Raw genomic sequence first — 21,891 nt, forward strand, 5'->3', positions numbered from 1 at the left:
TAACAGCCCCCCCCCCATTAAGAAAAGGACCAATCAACACGCCAGCTGCAGGCTCCTCCCCCCGAGGGGGCGGGGTTTATTTTTTTTTGGGGGGGGGGGCTCACACCAGCTCCCCCTGAAGGGTGAATTTTGGGGGGTGGGGGGGCGCCCCCCCAAAGGGCGGGGGGGGGGCATAGAGCGGCTGGGGGGCCACCTGCGGGGACAATGGGGGGGGTCAGGGGGGGGTCGGGGGGGGTCGGGGGGGGGATGGACCCCCCCCCTAAAAAAATTAATTAAAAAAAAAAAGGGGGGGGGCGGGGGGGGGCTCACCTCGTCGTAGCCCCCCAGTCGGGCACGTCCTCGTAGTGGTGGTCGGCTGGGGGGGGGCAAATTGGGGGGTAAATTGGGAGGGGGGGGTAAAATGGGGGGGGCAAATTGGGGGGGAAATTGGGGGGGGTAAATTGGGAAGGGGGGTAAAATGGGGGGGGTAAAGTGGGAGGGGGTAAATTTGGGGGGGTAAATTGGGAGAGGGTCAATTAGGGGGGTAAATTGGGAGGGGTAAATGGGGGGGGTAGATCGGGGGGGTAAATGGGGAGGGGGGTAAATTGGGGGGGTAATTTGGGAGGGGGGGTAGGTTGGGGTCGGTAAGTTGGGGGGAGTAAATTGGGGGGGTAAATTGGGGAGTGGGGTAAATCAGGGGGGTAAATTAGGGGGGTAAATGGGGAGGGGGTAAATTAGGGGGGTAGATTGGGGGGGTAAATTGGGAGGGGTAAATTGGGGGGGGTAGATTGGGAGGGATAAATTGGGGGGGTAAATTGGGAGGGGGGTAAATTGGGAGGGGGGTAATTTGGGAGGGGGGGTAGATTGGGGTCGGTAAGTTGGGGGGAGTAAATTGGGGGGGTAAATTAGGGGGGTAAATGGGGAGGGAGTAAATTAGGGGGATAGATTGGGGGGGTAAATGGGGAGGGGTAAATTGGGGGGGTAGATTGGGAGGGGGCAAATTGGGGGGGGTAAATTGGGGGGAGTAAATTGGGAGGGGGGTAAATGGGGAGGGGGTAAATTGAGGGGGTAAATTGGGGAGGGGGGGGCAAATGGGGGGGATAAATTGTGGGGAGGGGGTCAGAGGAAGGGGGAGGGGGTTGGATTTTGGGGGGGGAGCCCCCCCCCGGACTCACCCATGGGGGGGTCCCAGGCGGGGGCGTCGCTGGGGGGCACCCAGGACCCAACGGAGCTCATCTGGGGGGAGGGGAGGGGAGGGGGGGGGGACATCCCCGAGGGTCCCCAGGTGTCCCCATTGTGTCCCCCCCCCCAGGGCCCCCCAGTGTCCCCCCCTCACCCCAAGGGTCCCCATTGGCCACCCAAGGGACCCCGTTGACCCGTTGATGTCCCCAAGACCCCCAGGTGTCCCCCCCATGACCCCACGGGTCCCCATTGAGCACCCAAGGGACCCCGTTGACCCATTGATGACCCCAAGATCCCCAGGTGTCCCCCCCATCACCCCAAGGGACCCCATTGGCCACCCAAGGGACCCCATTGACCCGTTGATGTCCCCAAAACCCCCAGGTGCCCCCCGCATGACCCCAAGGGACCCCATTGAGCACCCAAGGGACCCCATTGACCCGTTGACGACCCCAAGGGTCCCCATTGGCCACCCTAGGGACCCCATTGACCCGTTGATGTCCCCAAGACCCCCAGGTGCCCCCCATCACCCCATAAGGACCCCATTGGCCACCCAAGGGACCCCGTTGGCCCGTTGATGCCCCCAAGGACCCCATTGGCCACCCAAGGGACCCCATTGGCCCATTCTTGTCCCCAAGGGTCCCCATTGACCACCCAAGGGTCCCCGTTGACCCATTGGTGACCCCAAGACCCCCAGGTGTCCCCCCCATGACCCCAAGAGTCCCCATTGAGCACCCAAGGGACCCCATGGACCCGTTGATGCCCCCAAGGACCCCATTGGCCACCCAAGGGACCCCGTTGACCCGTTGATGTCCCCAAGAGTTCCCATTGGCCACCCATGGGTCCCCGCTGCCCCGTTGACGTCCCCGCGCCCCCCCCTCCCACCCCCACGCCCCCCCTCACCTCGCTGCTCTCCGTCCCCGCCCCCTCCGTGCTCCTCACGCCCCCCCCGGGGCCGCCAGCGCCCCCCCGGTGCCGTCGCCGCAGGCCCATGGCGGCCATGCCCAGCAGAAGCCCCGCCCCCAGCGCCCCCAGCGCCCCCACCAGGGTGGGCAACACCGCAAAGCCTGATGGGATGGAGAGGGGAGGGAGGGAAAGGGGGCGGGGTCAGGGGAAGGGGCGGGGACTCGGCTCCGCCCCTCCCCCACACCCCTGTCCTTGTTACCTGAGGAGGGCGGGGCCGGGATCGGCCCTGGATGTGGCGCCGAATCAACGTGCAGCTCTGGGGGGGGGGGGGGGGGGGGGGGGGACACATGGAAACGTCACTTCCGGTTAATACTTCCCGCTTCCTTACCGCCCAAACCACTTCCTGCCCCGATATCAGGCTACTTCCGGTCTGAGGTGGTGAACTTCCGGTTCTACTCCCTCCCCCGAGCACCACTTCCGGTCCCCCGGGCCTGCTTCCGGTTCGGCTACAACGACTTCCGGTTGCAGGCAAGCCACTTCCGCCCCCTGCGTCACTTCCCCCTCACCCCACACCGAACAACTTCCGGGTTTCACTTTCGTTTTCACTTCGCTCCCTACTTCCGGTTTTACTTTCGTTTTCGCCCCCCATTTCCGGTTGCACTTCCGGGTCCCACCGGTCTTTCCGCTTCCTCCCTCTGCCCACCTCCCACTTCCGCTTCCGGCCCCGCCCCCTCCCCTTACCGGAAGTGGTGGCGGTGACGCTGACGGGGGCGCTGCTGCCGCGGGCGTTGCGCGCCGTCACGGTGACGTCATAGGGCGTGGCCGGAAGTAGCCCCCGCAGCGTGAGGGAAGGGCGGGGCGCCAAGATGGAGGCCGGGGGGGGCGGGGCGCCGGCGCCCACCACGCTGTTGGGGGGCGGGACCGGAAATGAAGGGTTAAAACCGGAAATTGCATCATACGGAAAACGGAAGTTGCATCATACCCCGGTTGTGAAAGGAAGTGATGTCATATCAGACCGGAAGTGGTGTGGAAACACTCCTGGGGGACAGGAAGTGGGGTGGTGTGGACCGGAAGTGGGTCTGGAAGCTCCGGGGCGGGGCCGGAAGCAGGGCGGGGGCGGCCATCTTGGGCGCTTGGGGTTTCGTCGGGGTTTTGGGGGCACCACAGTCGGGTTTTGGGGTCCCCACCCAGCTTTTGGGGTCCCCACGGGGTTTTTGGGGTCCCCACGAGGGGCATTTGGGGTCCCCGTTGGCCTTGGAGTCTCCGTTGGGCGTTCCCAAGAGATTTTTGGTCCCAAAGTTGTTTTTTTCGAGGTTTTGGGAGCTCCTCGTGGATTTTGGGGGTCTCCTGGGCTTTGGGGGGGCTCCAGCTTGGGGTTTTTTGGCGTCCATGAAGTTTTTTGGGGGGCCGTCACGTATTTTGGGGGGTTTTCCTGAATTTAAGGTGTTTCGATGTTTTTTGGGGGGAAACTCGATGAGCTTTTGGTGCATTTTTATGCTTTTGGGGGTTTACCCAGGGGTTTTGGGGGTGTCCATGACTTTTTTAGGTCCCACTGGGGGATCCCGTGAGGGATTCCGGGTCCCAGCTCCATTTTTGGGGTGGTCCCAAAGGACTCTCAGGGGCTCCCCATGGATTTTTGGGGTGGTGCCCCTGGATTTTGGGGTGGTACCCATGGATTTTGGGGTGGTACCCATGGATTTTTGGTTGTACCCCTGGATTTTTGGGGTGGTACCCCTGGATTTTTGGGGTGGTACCCATGGATTTTGGGGTACCCATGGATTTTTGGGGTGGTTCTCATGGATTTTTGGGGTACCCATGCATTTTGGGGTACCCATGGATTTTTGGGGTGGTACCCATGGATTTTTGGGGTGGTTCCCATGGATTTTTGGGGTGGTACCCATGGATTATGAGGTGCCCATGGATTTTTGGGGTGGTGTCCATGGATTCTGGGGTACCCATGGATTTTTGGGGTGGTGCCCATTGATTTTTGGGGTGGTACCCATGGATTTTGGGGTACCCATGGATTTTTGGGGTGGTTCTCATGGATTTTTGGGGTACCCATGCATTGTGGGGTACCCATGGATTTTTGGGGTGGTACCCATGGATTTTTGGGGTGGTTCCCATGGATTTTTGGGGTGGTACCCATGGATTATGAGGTGCCCATGGATTTTTGGGGTGGTGTCCATGGATTCTGGGGTACCCATGGATTTTTGGGGTGGTACCCATGGATTTTGGGGTACCCATGGATTTTTGGTTGTACCCCTGGATTTTTGGGGTGGTACCCATGGATTTTGGGGTTCCCATGGATTTTTGGGGTGATACCCATGGATTTTTGGGGTACCCATGGATTTTTGGGGTGGTGTCCATGGATTTTGGGGTACCCATGGATTTTTGGGGTGGTGCCCTTGGATTTTTGGGGTGGTGTCCATGAATTTTGGGGTACCCTTGGATTTTTGGGGTGATACCCATGGATTATGGGGTACCCTTGGATTTTTGGGGGGGTACCCATGGATTTTTGGGGTACCCATGGATTTTTGGGGTATCCACGGATTTTAGGAGTGGTACCCATGGATTTTTGGGGTGGTTCCCATGGATTTTTGGGGTACCCATGGATTTTTGGGGTGGTACCCATGGATTTTTGGGGTGATACCCATGGATTTTGGGGCCCACCTGACCAGGAAGCTCTGGGGCAGCCCCCCGCTGAAGCTGGGGGTCCAGGCGAGGCTGAGGGAGGTGGGGGTGGCCTCCAGCACCCGCAGGTCCCGGGGGGGGTCTGGGCGGTCTGAAGGGGGGGGGGGGCGAGGGTCAGATGTCACCCCCCTGTCCCCCCAGTGCCCCCCGTATCTCCCCCAGTGCCACCAGTATTGCCCCAGTGCTCCCAGTATGCTTCCCAGTGCCTCCAAAATCCTCCCAGTGCCCCCCAGTATCCCTCCGATGCTTCTCAACATCTTCCCAGTGCCTCCCAGTACCCTCCCACTGTCCCCTGATATCCTCCCAGTTCCCCCAGTATCTCCCCAGTGACCCCCTGTATTGTCCCAGTGCTCCCAGTATCTTTCAAGTGCCTCCAAAATCTTCCCAGTGTCCCCCAGTATCCCTCCGATGCCCCTCAGTGTCTTCCCAGTGATCCCCACTATCCCCTTGTATCGTCCCAGTGCTCCCAGTATCACTCCCAGTGCTCCTAAAATCTTCCCAGTACCCCCCACTATCCCCCCAATGCCCCCTGTATTGCCCCAGTGCTCCCAGTATCGCTCTTGGTGCCCTTAAAATCTCCCCAGCACCCTCCAGTATCCTCCCAGTGCCCCCCAGTATCTCCCCAGTGCTCCCTGCAGCCCTCCCAGTGCCCTCAGAGTGCTCCCAGTGCTGTCCAATCTCACCCCAGTTCCTCCCAGCACCACACTCCCCCCGATACCAGTCCCACCAGTCCCTCCCCCCAGCACCAGTACAGCCCAGTACCGGCCAGTTGGAGCTTCATGTGGCGCCGCACGGTGCCCAGGGGGTTCTGGGCCACGCAGACGAAGTTGTCAAGGGTCCAGTTGCGGGGCCGGTTCCGGTACTGGTCCCAGTTGCGGGACTGGTCCCAGCGGCGGTACTGGGCCCGCTCCAGGCTGACGTTGGTCACGGTGAGGACGCTACTGGTCCAGGGCCCCTCGCGCCACTGGTGCCACTGGAACCTGCGGCACAACTGGGAAGCGTCAGGGCTGAACTGGGAACCGTCAGGGCTGAACTGGGACCAGTTGGGGCAATGCTGGGACCAGTTGGGGCAGAACTGGAACCAGCTGGGGCAATACTGGGACCAGTTGGGGCAGAACTGGGACCAGTTGGGGCAGAACTGGGACTGGTCAGGGTAGAACTGGGACCCACTGGGGGCAGAACTGGGACCAGTTGGGGCAGAACCGGGTTCCAGTTGCCCTGCTTGGCCCCGGTTGGGTCCTGTTGGGTCTGGTTGAATCTGATTGGCCCTGATTGGCCATGGTTGGCTCCTATTGGCCCTGGTTGGGTCCTATTGGTTCTGGTTGGCCCTGATTGGGTCCAGATGGTCCTGATTGGCCCCTATTGGCTCTGGTTGGCCCTGCTTGGCCCCTATTGGCTCTGGTTGGCCCTGCTTGGCCCTGCTTGGCCCCTATTGGCCCTGGTTGGCCCTGGTTGGCCCCTATTGGCCCTGGTTGGGTCTGGTTGGCCCCTATTGGCCCTGGTTGGATCGTATTGGCTCTGGTTGGCCCTGCTTGGCCCCTATTGGTCCTGGTTGGGTCTGGTTGGCCCCTATTGGCCATGGTTGGGCCCTATTGGCTGTCATTGACCATGGTTGGGCACTGTTGGACCTGATTGGCCCTGGTTGGCCTTGGTTAGGCCCTATGAGATCTCATTGGCCATGACCAGCCCCATTGGCCCCTGCTTGACCCCATTTGGCCCCATCTGCCCACAGCCGGGCCCGATTGGCCGCAGCTGCCCTCGGTTGGCTCCGATTGGCCCCCAGAGGTCCCAGTTAACCCTGGCAGCCCCTGATTGGCCCCGGGCTGTCCCACGTGACCAGCGGTTACCTGTCCTCATTGGGCGGCAGGGCTCGGCCCTGGTGCTCCCAGTGCAGCTGCACCCCGGGGACCCCCCGGGCGCGGCACCACAACTGGGCCGTGTCCGCCCCGTCCGGCACCGGCACCGCCCCCGGCTCCGCCCATGGCTCCGCCCCCGGCTCCGCCTCCAGCTCGGGGCCATCTTCAGGGGGGGAGGGGTCAGAAATGGGGGGGTGGCCACCTATTGGGTGCCCCCCCCTTGGGTGCCCCCCGATGGGTATCTCCCATTGGGCGTCCTCCTATTGGTTGTCCCTCCATTGGGTGTTTCCCATTGGGTGCCCCCCCATTGGGTGTCTCCCATTGGGTGTCTCCCATTGGGTGCCCCCCATTGGGTGTCTCCCATTGGGTGCCCCCCCTTGGGTGCCCCCCCCTTGGGTGTCCCCCGATGGGTATCTCCCATTGGGCGTCCTCCTATTGGGTGTCTCCCCATTGGGTGTCCTCCTATTGGGTGTCTCCCATTGGGTGCTCCCCCATTGGACGTCCCCCCATTGGGTGTGTCCCATTGGGTGCCCCCCCGTTGGGTGTCCCTTCATTGGGTGCCCCCCATTGGTTGCCCCCCCATTGGGTGCCCCCCCCCACTATGTGCCCATCCCATTGGGTGCCCTCCATTGGGTGCTCCCCCGTGGGTGTCCTCCTATTGGGTGCCCCCCCATTGGGTTCCCCCCCCATTGGATGTCCCCCATTGGGTGTCTCCCATTGGGTACCCCCCCCTTGGGTGCCCCCTGATGGGTATCTCCCATTGGGCGTCCTCCTATTGGTTATCCCCCCATTGGGTGCTCCCCCATTGGGTGCCCCCCCATTGGGCATTCTCCATTGGGTGCCCCCCCTTGGGTGTCCTCCACTGGGTGTCTCCCATTGGGTGCCCCCCCGTTGGGTGTCCCTTCATTGGGTGCCCCCCCTTGGGTGCCCCCCCCTTGGGTGTCCTCCTATTGGGTGTCTCCCACTGGGCGTCCTCCTATTGGTTGTCCCCCCATTGGGTGCTCCCCCATTGGGTGCCCCCCCATTGGGCATTCTCCATTGGGTGCCCCCCCCTTGGGTGCTCCCCCATTGGACGTCCCTCCACTGGGTGTCTCCCATTGTGTGCCCCCCCCATTGGGTGTCCTCCTATTGGGTGCCCGCCCATTGGGTTCCCCCCTCATTGGATGTCTCTTCATTGGGTGCCCCCCCCCGGTTGTCTCCCATTGGGCACCCCCCCTTGAATCTCCCCCACATCACCCCCCCAAAAAAAAATCTCCCCCCCATTCCCCCCCCCCATATCCCCCCCCAATCACCCCCTCCCCATCACCCCCTCCCCCCCCATAGTTCCCCTCCCCCCCTCCCCCTCCCATTTACCCCCCTCCCCTTTTTTATTTTTCTCCCCCCCCCCCCACTCACAGCGCACGACGAGGCGGACGATGGCTCGGGCCGGGGGGGCCACCCCGGTGTCCACCAGGCACTCGTAGGCCCCCCCCAGGTCCCGGCGCGCCCCCCGCACCCGTAGGCGCCCCACGGGGGCCCCCCCCTCAGGCTGCAGCTCCGCCGGCAGCTCCCCGGGCGCCCCCCCCTCCTCCGCCTCCGCCTGCGGGGGAGGGGGGACGTGGGGACCCCCCCCCCCCTCCGTGACCCCCCCCCCGTGGCCCCACATCCCCCATATCTGCCCCCTGGCCCCCCCCCAATTTCTCCCCATGGCCCCCCCCCCCCGTGGCCCCATTTCCCCCCCCCACATCCTCTGTATCCCCAATGGCTCCCCCAATGCCCCCCCACCCCAATTATCCCCCCCACCCCAATATCCCCACCCCAATTTTCCCCCCAATGACCCCCCCACCCCATTGCCCCCCCCACCCCAATATCCCCACTCCCCAATTATCCCCCCCAATGCCCCCCCCCACCCCGATGTCCCCCCCACCCCAAAGCCCCCCCCACCCCAATTATCCCCCCCAATGCCCCCCCACCCCAATGTCCCCCCACCCCAATTATCCCCCCAATGCCCCCCCACCCCAATGACCCCCCCACCCCATTGCCCCCCCCACCCCCATGTCCCCCCCACCCCAATTTCCCCCCCAATGCCCCCCCCACCCTATTGCTCCCCCCACCCCAAAGCCCCCCCCACCCCAATTATCCCCCCCAATACCCCCAACCCCATTTCCCCCCAAACCCCAATGCCCCCCCCACCCCAATTATCCCCCCATGTGCCCCCCACCCCAATTATCCCCCCAATGACCCCCCCACCCCAATGATACCCCCCACCCCAATTATCCCCCCAATACCCCCCCACCCCAATGTCCCCCCACCCCAATTATCCCCCCAACACCCCCCCACCCCAAAGCCCCCCCCACCCCAATTACCCCCCCAATGCCCCCCCCACCCCAATGCCCCCCCACCCCATCCTCCCCACACCCCAACGCCCCCCCCACCCCAATACCCCCCCCCCCACCCCAAATCCCCCCCCCCCCCCCGTACCAGGCGCCCCCAGCGCAGGCAGCCGGGGGGCAGGGGGCTCCCCCGGGCCTCGCACAGCAGCTCCCCCCCGCCCCCCTCGTCCACCAGCACCGGGTCGGGGGCGCGCACGATCACCGGGGGGTCTGCGGGTTATAGGGTCAGGGGGTCATGGGGTCAGGGGTCATGGGTCATGGGGGCAGGGGTCATGGGGTCACGGGGGCAGGGGGAAGGGGGCAGGGGGTAATAGGGGGTTATAGGGGGTCATAAAGGGGTATGGGGTGCCCTAAAGGGTTATGGGGTGCCATAAAGGGATATGGGGTCGCCATAAGGGGGTTATAGGGTGCCATAAAGGTGTTATAGGGTGTCATAAAGGGTTATGGGGTCACCATAAGGGGTTATGGGGTCGCCATAAGGGGCTATGGGGTCGCCATAAGGGGCTATGGGGTCGCCATAAGGGGCTATGGGGTCGCCATAAGGGGCTATGGGATCGCCATAAGGGGTTATGGGGTCGCCATAAGGGGTTATGGGGTGCCCTAAAGCGGTTATAGGGTCACCATAAGGGGCTATGGGGTGTCATAAGGGGTGATAGGGTGCCATAAAGGGGTTATGGGGTGCCCAAGGGGTTATAGGGTGCCATAAAGGGTTATGGGGTGACCTAAAGGGGTTATAGGGTGCCATAAAGGGTTATGGGGTCGCCATAAGGGGTGATAGGGTGCCATAAGGGGGTTATAGGGTGCCATAAAGGTGTTATAGGGTCACCATAAGGGGCTATGGGGTCACCATAAGGGGTTATGGGATCGCCATAAGGGGTTAAGGGGTCGCCATAAGGGGTTATGGGGTGCCCTAAAGCGGTTATAGGGTCACCATAAGGGGCTATGGGGTGTCATAAGGGGTTATAGGATGTCATAAGGGGTTATAGGGTGCCATAAAGGGGTTATTGGATGCCATAAAGGGATATGGGGTGTCATAAGGGGCTATGAGGTCATCGTAAGGGATTATAAGGTGCCATAAAGTGGTTATAGGGTCACCATAAGGGGCTATGGGGTGTCATAAGAGGCTATAGGGTGCCCTAAAGGGGTTATAGGGTGCCATAAAGGGATTATGGGGTGTCATAAAGGGCTATGGGGTCGCCATAAGGGGTTATAGGGTGCCATAAGGGGCTATGGGGTTGCCATAAGGGGTTATGGGGTGCCATAACGGGCTATGGGGTGCCATAAGGGGTTATGGGGTGCCATAAGGGGTTATAGGGTGCCCTAAAGGGGTTATAGGGTGCCATAAAGGGATATGGGGTGCCATAAAGGGGTTATAAGGTGCCATAAGGAGTTATAGGGTGTCATAAGGGGTTATAGGGTGCCCTAAAGGGGTTATAGGGTGTCATAAGGGGTTATAGGGTGCCCTAAAGGGGTTATAGGGTGCCATAAAGGGCTATGTGGTGTCAGAAGGGGCTATGGGGTCACCATAAGGGGTTATATGGTGCTATAAAGGGGTTATGGAGTGCCATAAAGGGTTATGGGGTGCCATAAAGGGGTTATAGGGTGCCATAAAGGGGTTATGGGGTGCCATAAAGGGATATGGGGTCACCATAAGGGGTTATGGGGTGCCATCAAGGGGTTATAAGGTGCCCTGAAGGGGTTGTAGGGTGTTATAAAGGGCTATGGGGTTGACTTAAAGGGCCTATGGGGTTTATATATGGGGCTATGGGGTGCCATAAAGGGGTTATGGGGTGCCATAAAGGGGCTATAGGGTGCCATAAAGGTCTATGGGGTCGCCATAAGGGGTTATGGGGTGCCATCAAGGGGTTATAAGGTGCCATAAAGGGTTATGGGGTCGCCATAAGGGGTTATAGGGTGCGATAAAGGGCTATAGGGTGACGTAAAGGTGCTATGGGATGCCATAAAGGGTTATGGGGTGCCATAAAGGGGCTATAGGGTGCCATAAAGGGATGTGGGGTTGTCATAAGGGGCTATAGGGTGCTGTGGGGCCCTATAGGGTACAATGGGGCCCTGTAGGGTACAAATGGGGCCTTACTGTGTACAGTGGGGCCCTATAGAGTATCATACAGCCCTATAGGGTACAATGTGGTCCCATAGCGTTCTGTGGGGCCCCATAGGATAGGATGGGGCCCTACAGGGTACGATGGGGGCCCTATAGCGTACAATGGGGGCCTGTAGGGTACGATAGGGGACCATAGGGTCTTGTAGGGCCCTATAGGGTAGGATGGGGCTGCATAGGGTACGATGGGGCGCCAAATGGGACAATGGGGTCCTATAATGTACAGTGATGGCCCTATAGGGTACTGGGGGGCCCCATGGGGTATTGTAGGGCCCTATAGGGTATTGTAGGGCCCTATAGGGTAGGATGGGGCCCCATAGGGTAGGATGGGAGCCCTATAGGGTATGATTGGGGCTCTATATGGTATGATGGGGCACCATAGGGTAGGATGGGGCCCTATGGGGTACAAAGGGGTGGTATGGAGTACAGAGGTGCCCTATAGGGTACAGAGGGGCCCTATAGAGTACAGAGGGGCCTATAGAGTACAAAGGGGCCCTATAGGGTACAGAGGGGCCCTATAGGGTACAGAGGGGCCCTATAGGGTACAAGGGGGCCCTATAGGGTACAGAGGGCCCTATAGGGTACAGAGGGGCGTTATAGGGTACAGAGGGGCCATATAGAATACAGAGGGGCTCTATAGGGTACTAAGGAGCCCTATAGGGTACACGGGGCCCTATAGGGTACAAGGGGCCCTATAGGGTACAGAGGGGCCCTATAGAGTACAAAGGAGCCCTATAGGGTACAGAGGGGTCCTATAGGATACAGAGGGGCACTATAGGGTACAGAGAGGCCCTACAGGGTACGAAGGCGCCCTATAGGGTACAGAGGGGCCCTATAGGGTACAGAGGGGCACTATAGGGTACAGAGAGGCCCTACAGGGTACGAAGGCGCCCTATAGGGTACAGAGGGGCCCTATAGGGTACAAAGGGGCCCTATAGAGCACAAAGGGGTCCTATAGGGTACAGAGGGGCCCTATAGAGTACAAAGGGGTGTTATAGGGTACAAGGGGGCCCTATAGGGTACAAAAGGCCCTATAGGGTACAAGGGGGCCCTATAGAGTACAGAGGGCCCTATAAGGTACAGAGGGGCTCTACAGGGTACAGAGGGGCCCTATAGAGCACAAAGGGGCCCTATAGGGCACAAAGGGGCCCTATAGGGCACAGAGGGGGCCCTATAGGGTCCAAACGGTCCGTGTAGGGCCGGGGTGCTCACAGTGCACGGTGAGGCGCAGGTGGGCGCTGGCGGAGCCCTGGGCGTTGTGGCACCGCACCCCGTAGGTGCCGGCGTCCCCCCGGGACACGTTGGAGATCTCCAGGGCCCCCCCCGCCAGCAGCCGGTGCCGGGGGGACCCCTCTGGGAGGGGGGCGGGGCCAAGGGAAAGGGGGCGTGGTCAGAGAGGGGCGTGGTCATAAAGGGGAGGGGTCGTAAATGGGGAGGGGTCACGAGGAGGGGGCGGGGCTTGCTGCCGCTCCTCCTCTCGGTGACCCCAAATCTGACCAGTGGCCATACGGCCCCCTCCCAGTGCTCCCAGTAAGCACAGAACCCTCTCCCAGTGCTCCCAGTATGCATAGAGCTCCCTCTCAGTGCTCCCAGTAAGCATAGACACCCCTCCCAGTGCTCCCAGTAGCCACACAACCCCCTCCCAGTGCTCCCAGTAAGCACAGAGCTCCCTCCCAGTTCTCCCAGTAAGCATAGAGACCCCTCCCAGTGCTCCCAGTGAGCACTGAGCTCCCTCCCAATGCTCCCAGTAAGCACACAGCTCCTTCCCAGTGCTCCCAGTAAGCACAGAACCCCCTCCCAGTGCTCCCAGTAACCATAGAGCTCCCTCCCAGTGCTCCCAGTAAGCACACAGTCCCTTCCCAGTGCTCCCAGTAACCATAGAGCTCCCTCCCAGTGCTCCCAGTAAGCACACAGCCCCTTCCCAGTGCTCCCAGTATGCATAGAGCCCCCTCCCAGTGCTCCCAGTAAGCACAGAACCTCCTCCCAGTGCTCCCAGTAAGCACACAGCTCCTTCCCAGTGCTCCCAGTAAGCACAGAACCCCCTCCCAGTGCTCCCAGTAAGCATAGAGACCCCTCCCAGTGCTCCCAGTAATCACAGAGCCTCCTCCCAGTGCTCCCAGTAAGCACAGAGCCTCCTCCCAGTGCTCCCAGTAACCATAGAGACCCCTCCCAGTGCTCCCAGTAATCACAGAGCTCCCTCCCAGTGCTCCCAGTACCCCCACATCCCCCTCCCAGTGCCTCCCAGTACCCCCATAGCCCCTTCCAGTGCCTCCCAGTTCCCCCCAGTACCCCCGTATCCCCTTCCCAGTGCCCCCCAGTGCCCCCCAGCGCCCCCGCGCCCCCTCCCAGTGCCTCCCAGTGCTCCCAGTGCCGCTCACCGGGCCGCAGGGGGCGCCCGTCCAGGCTCCAGGCGCAGGCGTCCACGGGGGGGTGGGCGAGGACGGCGAGGGGCAGCCGGGCCCCCCCGTGCTCCAGCGCCACCACCTCCGCCCCCGCCCCCTCCGTGAACTGGGGAGCGTCTGGGGGGGGGCCCAGTGCTCCCAGTTAGGCCCGGGGTCCTCCCAGTAAGCCCCACGGGCCTCCCAGTAGCTCCCAGTGCCCTCCCAGTGCCTCCCAGTAACACTCAGAGCCCTCCCAGTAAGCCCCAGGGGCCTCCCAGTAGCTCCCAATGCCCTCCCAGTGCCTCCCAGTAACACTCAGAGCCCTCCCAGTAAGCCCCAGGGGCCTTCCAGTGACCCCGGTGCCTGCCCAGTAACCCTCAGTGTCCTCCCAGTGCCTCCCAGTAAGCCCCAGGGGCCTCCCAGTAACCTCCAGGGCCTGCCCAGTAACACCCAGGGGCCTCCCAGTAACCGCCAGGGGCCTCCCAGTAACATTCAGGGCCTGCCCAGTAAGCCCCAGGGGCCTCCCAGTAACCCTCAGTGCCCTCCCAGTGCCTCCCAGTAACCCCCAGGGGCCTCCCAGTAACCCCCATTGCCTCCCCAGTGCCTCCCAGTAACCTCCAGGGCCTGCCCAGTAAGACCCAGGGGACTCCCAGTAACCTCCAGGGGCCTCCCACTAAGCCCCAGGGGCCTCCCAGTAACATTCAGGGCCTGCCCAGTAAGCCCCAGGGGCCTCCCAGTAACCTCCAGGGGCCTCCCAGTAACCCTCAGGGGACACCCAGTAACCCAGGGGCCTCCCAGTAACCCCAGGGCCCTCCCAGTAACCCTCAGGGGACACCCAGTAACCCAGGGGACTCCCAGTAACCTCCAGGGCCTGCCCAGTAAGCCCCAGGGGCCTCCCAGTAAGCCCCAGGGGCCTCCCAGTAAGCCTCAGTCCCCTCCCAGTCCCTCCCAGTATATCCCAATACCCCCCCATCCCCTCCCACCCCCCTCCAGTCCCCTCCCATCTTCCCCCACCCCCTCCCAGTCCCCCCCCACCCACCCCACCCCCTCCCAGTCCCTCCCAGTATATCCCAGTCCCCCCCCATCCCCCCCAGTTCCCCCCCATCCCCTCCCAACCCCCCCAGTTCCTCTTCCACCCCCTCCCAGTCCCCCCCAGTGCCCCCCAGTCCCTCCCAGTGCCCCCCAGTCCCTCCCAGTCCCTCCCAGTCCCTCCCAGTATATCCCAGTCTCCCCCCAGTCCCCCCCAGTCCCATCCCATCCCCTCCCATCCCCCCCCCGCTCCCCCCCCACCCCCTCCCAGTATATCCCAGTGCCCCCCAGTCCCCCCCATCCCCTCCCAGTCCCCTCCCAGTCCCCCCCAGTCCCCCCCAGTCCCTCCCAGTCCCTCCCAGTCCCCTTCCATCCCCTCCCAGTCCCACGCCAGTCCCTCCCAGTATATCCCACTCCCCCCACACCCCCTCCCATCCCCCCCACTCCCCCCCACTACCTCCCACTCCCTCCCAGTCCCTTTCCATCCCCTCCCAGTCCCCCCCCACCCCCTCCCAGTGCCTCCCAGTATATCCCAGTCCCCTCCCACCCCCTCCCATCCCCTCCCAGTCCCCCCCAGTGCCCTCCCAGTCCCCCCCCACCCCCTCCCAGTCCCCCCCAGTCCCCCCCACTCCCCCCCCACCCCCTCCCAGTATATCCCAGTCCCTCCCAGTATATCCCACTCCCCTCCCAGTCCCTCCCAGTGCCTCCCAGTCCCTCCCAGTCTCCCCCAGTCCCCCCCCACTCCCCCCCCATCCCCTCCCAGTCCCTCCCAGTCCCTCCCAGTCCCCCCCAGTCCCCCCCCACCCCCTCCCAGTACCCCCCCAGTCCCTCCCAGTCCCCCCCACTCCCCCCCCACTCCCCCCCCACCCCCTCCCAGTCCCCCCCCACCCCCTCCCAGTATATCCCAGTCCCCCCCCAGTCCCCCCCCACCCCCTCCCACCCCCTCCCAGTGCCCCCCAGTCCCCCCCACTCCCCCCCCACCCCCTCCCAGTATATCCCAGTCCCCTCCCAGTCCCCCCCACTCCCCCCCCACCCCCTCCCAGTCCCTCCCAGTGCCTCCCAGTGCCCCCCAGTGCCACTCACGGCGCAGGGCCAGGCGGTGGGAGGCGCTGACGGCCACCCCCAGTGCGGCGCTGGTGGCCCTGCAGGTCAGGCGCTCGCCCTGCTCGCCCAGCGCCGGCCGCAGCCGCAGGCGCGACCCCGCCGTCACCCCCCCGAACGCCCCCGGGGACAGGGGCAGGGGCTCCCCCGGCACCCTGGGGACACGTTGGGGACGTCGGGGAGGTTGGGGACAATGGGGACATTCAGGGGGTTGGGGACATTCAGGGGGTTGGGGACATTGGGGAGGTTGGGGACAATGGGGACATTCAGGGGGTTGGGGACATTGGGGACAATGGGGACATTCAGGGGGTTGGGGACATTCAGGGGGTTGGGGACATTGGGGACATTGGGGATGTTGGGGACATTCAGGGGGTTGGGGACATTGGGGACAATGGGGACATTGGGGACATTGGGGACATTCAGGGGGTTGGGGACATCGGGGACATTGGGGATGTTGGGGACATTCAGGGGGTTGGGGACATTGGGGAGGTTGGGGACAATGGGGACATTGGGGACATTGGGGACATTGGGGACATTCAGGGGGTTGGGGACAATGGGGACATTGGGGACATTCAGGGGGTTGGGGACATTGGGGACAATGGGGACATTGGGGACATTGGGGACATTCAGGGGGTTGGGGACATCGGGGACAATGGGGTCATTGGGGAGGTTGGGGACAATGGGGACATTGGGGACATTGGGGAGGTTGGGGACATTGGGGACATTCAGGGGGTTGGGGACATTGGGGATGTTGGGGAGGTTGGGGACATTGGGAACAGGAGGGGACATCAGGGACATTGGGGACAATGGGGACGTTGGGGACATTCAGGGGGTTGGGGACATTGGGGATGTTGGGGACATTTGGGGACATTCAGGGGGTTGGGGACATTGGGGACATTGGGGACATCGGGGACATGGGGGGACTATGGGGTCATTGGGGATGTTGGGGAGGTTGGGGACATTGGGGACATTCAGGGGGTTGGGGACATTGGGGGAGGTTGGGGACAATGGGGACATTGGGGACATTGGGGACGTTGGGGACATTGGGGACATTCAGGGGGTTGGAGACATTGGGGCCAATGGGGACATTGGGGACATTGGGGACATTCAGGGGGTTGGGGACATTGGGGAGGTTGGGGACAATGGGGACATTGGGGACATTGGGGACATTCAGGGGGTTGGGGACATTGGGGACAATGGGGACATTGGGGACATTGGGGACATTCAGGGGGTTGGGGACATTGGGGAGGTTGGGGACAATGGGGACATTGGGGACATTGGGGACATTGGGGACATTCAGGGGGTTGGGGACATTGGGGACATGGGGGGACTATGGGGTCATTGGGGATGTTCGGGACACTGAGGACATGAGGGGACATCAGGGGCAGTGGGGACAATAGGGATGTTGGGGACATCAGGGACATTGGGGACGTTCGGGATGTTGGGGACATTTGGGACATTTGGGAGGTTGGGGACAATGGGGACACTGGGGGTGTTGGAGACATTGGGGACATGGGGGACTATGGGGTCATTGGGGATGTTGGGGACATTGGGGACATTTGGGAGGTTGGGGACATTGGGAACAGGAGGGGACATTCGGGACATTGGGGACATTGGGGAGGTTGGGGACATGAGGGACATGGGGGGACTATGGGGTCATTGGGGAGGTTGGGGACATTGGGGACATTGGGGACATCGGGGACGTTGGGAACAATGGGGACATGTTGGGGACATTGGGGACATTCAGGGGGTTGGGGACATTGGGGGAGGTTGGGGACATCGGGGACATTGGGGACATCAAGGACATGGGGGGACTATGGGGTCACTGGGGATGTTGGGGAGGTTGGGGACATTGGGGACATTGGGGACACTGGGGGTGCTGGGGACATTGGGGACGTAGGGGACATGGGGGACATTGGGGACAGCAGGGACAATGGGGACATTGGGGACAGGAGCCATTTGGGGCCATTTGGGGCCATCGGGACCATTGGGGCCAGGGACTATTGGGGTCATTTGGGACCATTTGGGGTCATTTGGGGCCATTTAGGGTCATGGGGACCATTTGGGGCCCTTTGGGACCATGGGACCTTTGGGACCATTTGGGGTCATCGGGACCATTGGGGCCAGCAACTATTGGGGCCATTTGGGGTCATGGGGCCATTTGGGACCATTTAGGGCCATTTAGGGCCATTTGGGGCCATGGGACCATTTGGGGTCATTTGGGGTCATCGGGACCATTTGGGGCCATCGGAACCGTTTGGGTCAGGGACTATTGGGGTCATTTGGGACCATTTGGGGCCATTTGGGGTCATGGGGCCATTTGGGACCATTTAGGGCCATTTAGGGCCATTTGGGGCCATGGGACCATTTGGGGCCATTTGGGATCATGGGGCCATTTGGGACCATTTGGGGTCATCGGGGCCATTTGGGACCATTTGGGGTCGTCGGGACCATTGGGGCCAGGGCCTATTGGGGCGATTTGGGGCAATTTGGGGCCATTTGGGGTCACGGGGCCCTTTTGGGGTCGGCGACGCACTCGACGCCGTGGCGCAGCCACTGCAGCTGTGGGGCGGGGTGGGCGCTGCCGGCGCGGCAGGTGAGGAGCTGCGGCTGCCCCAAAAGGGGCTCCGGGGGCGACGCCGACACCGACACGGCCAGCGGGGGGACTGCGGGGTCGGGGGAGCCGTCACCACCCCATAACCGCCCCATAACCGCCCCGTAACCACCATCACCCCATAACCACCCGTCACCACCCCATAACAACCCCGTAACCACCACAACCCCATAACCACCCCATAACCACCCCATAACCACCATTATCCCATAACCACCCCATCACCACCCCATAACCACCCCAAAAACACCACAACCCCATAACCACCCCATAACCACCATCACCCCACAACAACCCCATAACCACTATCACCCCATAACTACCCCAAAACCACCACAACCCCATAACCACCCCATAACCACCCCAGAACCACCATTATCCCATAACCACCCCATAACCTCCCCATTACCACCCCATAACCACCCCAAAACCACCACAACCCCATAACCACCCCGTAACCACCATCATCCCATAAACACCCCACAGACACCCCACAGCCACCCCATAACCACCCCATAACCGCCCCGTAACCACCATCATCCCATAACCACCGTCATCCCATAACCACCCCATAACCACCCCAAGGCCACCCCACAGCCACCCCATAGCCACCATTATCCCATAACCGCCCCGTAACAACCATCATCCCATAACCACCCCATAACTACCCCACAGCCACCCTCACCCTATAACAGCCCCATAACCACCATCATCCCATAACCACCCCATAACCGCCCCGTAACCACCATCATCCCGTAACCACCCCAAAACCACCCCATAACCACCCCACAGCCACCCCATAGCCACCATTATCCCATAACCACCCCACAGCCACCCTCACCCCATAGCAACCCCATAACCACCATCACCCCATAACCACCCCACAGCCATCCCACAGCCACCCCGTAACCACCCCATAACCACCCCACAGCCACCCTCACCCCATAACAACCCCATAAGCACCTCCCCATAACCACAGCCACCCCATAACTGCCCTCACCCCATAGCCACCCCAAAACCAACACAACCCCATAACCACCCCATAACGACCCCAAAACCACCCCATAGCCACCCTCACCCCATAACCACCCCATAGCGACCCACAGCACCCCATAACCACCCCATAACCACCCCACAGCCACCACCACCCCATAACCACCCTATAACCCCATAAACCTATAACCCCATAAACCTATAACCCCATAACCCCATAGTCCCAAAACCCCCCCAACCCTATAAACCCATAACCCCCTGCTGTGACCCCACAACCCCCCTGTGACCCCATAACCCCCGTGACCCCATAACCCCCCGTGACCCCCTCTATAACCCCATGACCCCCCCATAACCCCATAACCCCCCCAACCCCACAACCCCCCCGTGACCCCAATAATGCCCCTGACCCCCAATAACCCCATGACCCCCAGTAACCTCCTGACCCCTCCTGACCCCCCATGACCCCCCATAATCCCCATAACCCCCCCCATAACCCTCCCATAACCCCCCATAACCCCATAAACCCCCCATGAACCCATAACCCCCCCAATAACCCCATGACCCTCCCCGACCCCCAATAACCCCCTGCCCCCCCATAACCCCACAACCCCCAATAACCCCATAACCCCCCCATGACCCCCAATAACCCCCCCTTAACCCCATAACCCCATAACCCCCTGTGACCCCCTGACCCCCCATCTCCCCCGTGACCCCCCATAACCCCATAACCCCCCATAACCCCCCCCGACCCCCAATAACCCCATAACCCCCTGACCCCCCCTGACCCCCCGTGACCCCATGACCCCCCTGTGACCCCCCTGACCCCCAGTAACCCCCTGCCCCTCCCTGACCCCCGACCCCCAATGACCCCATAACCCCCCCATAACCCCATAACCCCCCATAACCCTCCCATGACCCCCCCATAACCTCGCCGATCCTATAACTCCCCCATAACCCCATAACCCCCCCTGACCCCCCGTGACCCCATGACCCCCAATAACCCCATAACCCCCCCATGACCCCCAGTAACCCCCTGCCCCCCAGTAACCCCATGACCCCCCGTGACCCTATGACCCCCAATAACCCCATAACCCCTCCCCCCTCACAGAGCACGCTGATCCTGGTGGCCGCGCCCCTCCCCCCCATAACCCCATAACCCCCCATAACCCCATAACCCCATGACCCCCAATAACCCCATGGCCCCCCATAACCCCCAATAACCCCCATGACCCCCCCATGACCCCCAACAACCCCCTGACCCCCAGTAACCCCCATGACCCCGCCCATAACCTCCCCTGACCCTATAACTCCCCCATAACCCCATAACCCCCCCTGACCCCCCGTGACCCCATGACCCCCAGTAACCCCATAACCCCCAGTAACCCCATGACCCCCCCATGACCCCCCCCCTCACAGAGCACGCTGATCCTGGTGGCCGTGCCCCTCCCCCCCATAACCCCATCACCCCACAACCCCCAATAACCCCATGACCCCCCTGTGACCCCCCTTAACCCCATGACCCCCAATAACCCCATAACCCCCCATGATCCCATAACCCCCCATGATCCCATAACCCCCCATGATCCCATAACCCCCATGACCCCCAATAACCCCCCATAACCCCCCATGACCCCCAATAACCCCACGACCCCCAATAACCCCATAACCCCCCCGTGACCCCCATAAACCCCCATAACCCCATAACCCCCCCATAACCCCCATTAACCCCATGACCCCCAGTAACCCCCTGGCCCCTCCCCCCTCACAGAGCACGCTGATCCTGGTGGCCGCGCCCCTCCCCCCCATAACCCCATAACCCCCAGTAACCCCCTGACCCCCAGTAACCCCCTGACCCCCCATGACCCCATAACCCCCCCATGACCCCCAGTAACCCCATGACCCCCAATAACCCCCTGACCCCTCCCCCCTCACAGAGCACGCTGATCCTGGTGGCCGCGCCCCTCCCCCCCATAATCCCATAACCCCATAACCCCCATGACCCCCAATAACCCCCTGACCCCCAGTAACCCCATGACCCCCAGTAACCCCCTGACCCCCAATAACCCCGTGACCCCCATAACCCCCCATGACCCCCAATAACCCCGTGACCCCCAGTAACCCCCTGACCCCTTATAACCCCCATGACCCCCCGTGACCCCCCCATGAGCCCCCATAACCCCCATGACCCCCCATGACCCCATGACCCCCAATAACCCCGTGACCCCCCATAACCCCCCCTGACCCCCAATAACCCCATGACCCCCAGTAACCCCATGACCTCCAATAACCCCATGACCCCCAGTAACCCCCTGACCCCCAGTAACCCCATGACCCCCCCCTGACCCCTCCCCCCTCACAGAGGACGCTGATCCTGGTGGCCGCGCCCCTCCCCCCCGCCTGGCACCGGATGGCGGCGCCGTTGTCGCTGGGCGCCAGCGTCAGGAGCAGCTCCCGGGACGTCACCGCCACCGGGGGGGAGGGGGGGGGCGGGGGGGGGGCGCCGGGCACGGGACGGCCAGCCTGGGGGGGGGAGGGGGGGGGGGCACAAAATTTGAGGGGGGGGGGGGCACAAAAAATGGGGTCTGGGGGGGGAGTTTGGGGTCGGGGGGGGCACAAAATTTGGGGGGGGGGGCACAAAAAAATGGGGTCTGGGGGGGGGGAGTTTGGGGTC

The 21,891-nt window shown here is 62.4% G+C and overlaps 1 protein-coding gene across 1 annotated transcript; it reads right to left on the reverse strand.

Moving 5' to 3' along the window:
* Positions 1–33: 33 nt before the first annotated feature.
* Positions 34–21,740, reverse strand: LOC311429357 (nephrin-like; the record flags this gene model as incomplete). The annotated part of the gene is made up of 16 exons (XM_084540447.1): positions 34–193; positions 310–355; positions 1,155–1,215; positions 2,062–2,225; positions 2,324–2,380; positions 2,806–2,969; positions 4,735–4,846; positions 5,518–5,735; positions 6,603–6,774; positions 8,007–8,184; positions 9,072–9,193; positions 12,315–12,455; positions 13,481–13,621; positions 15,596–15,768; positions 18,150–18,279; positions 21,578–21,740. Coding segments are annotated over 16 exons (2,202 nt in total), but the record flags the coding sequence as incomplete, so codon positions are not given.
* Positions 21,741–21,891: the final 151 nt, after the last annotated feature.

The sequence above is a fragment of the Aythya ferina genome, assembly GCF_964211825.1.
Source record: "Aythya ferina genome assembly, contig: HAP1_SCAFFOLD_704, whole genome shotgun sequence".
Lineage (NCBI taxonomy): Eukaryota > Metazoa > Chordata > Aves > Anseriformes > Anatidae > Aythya > Aythya ferina.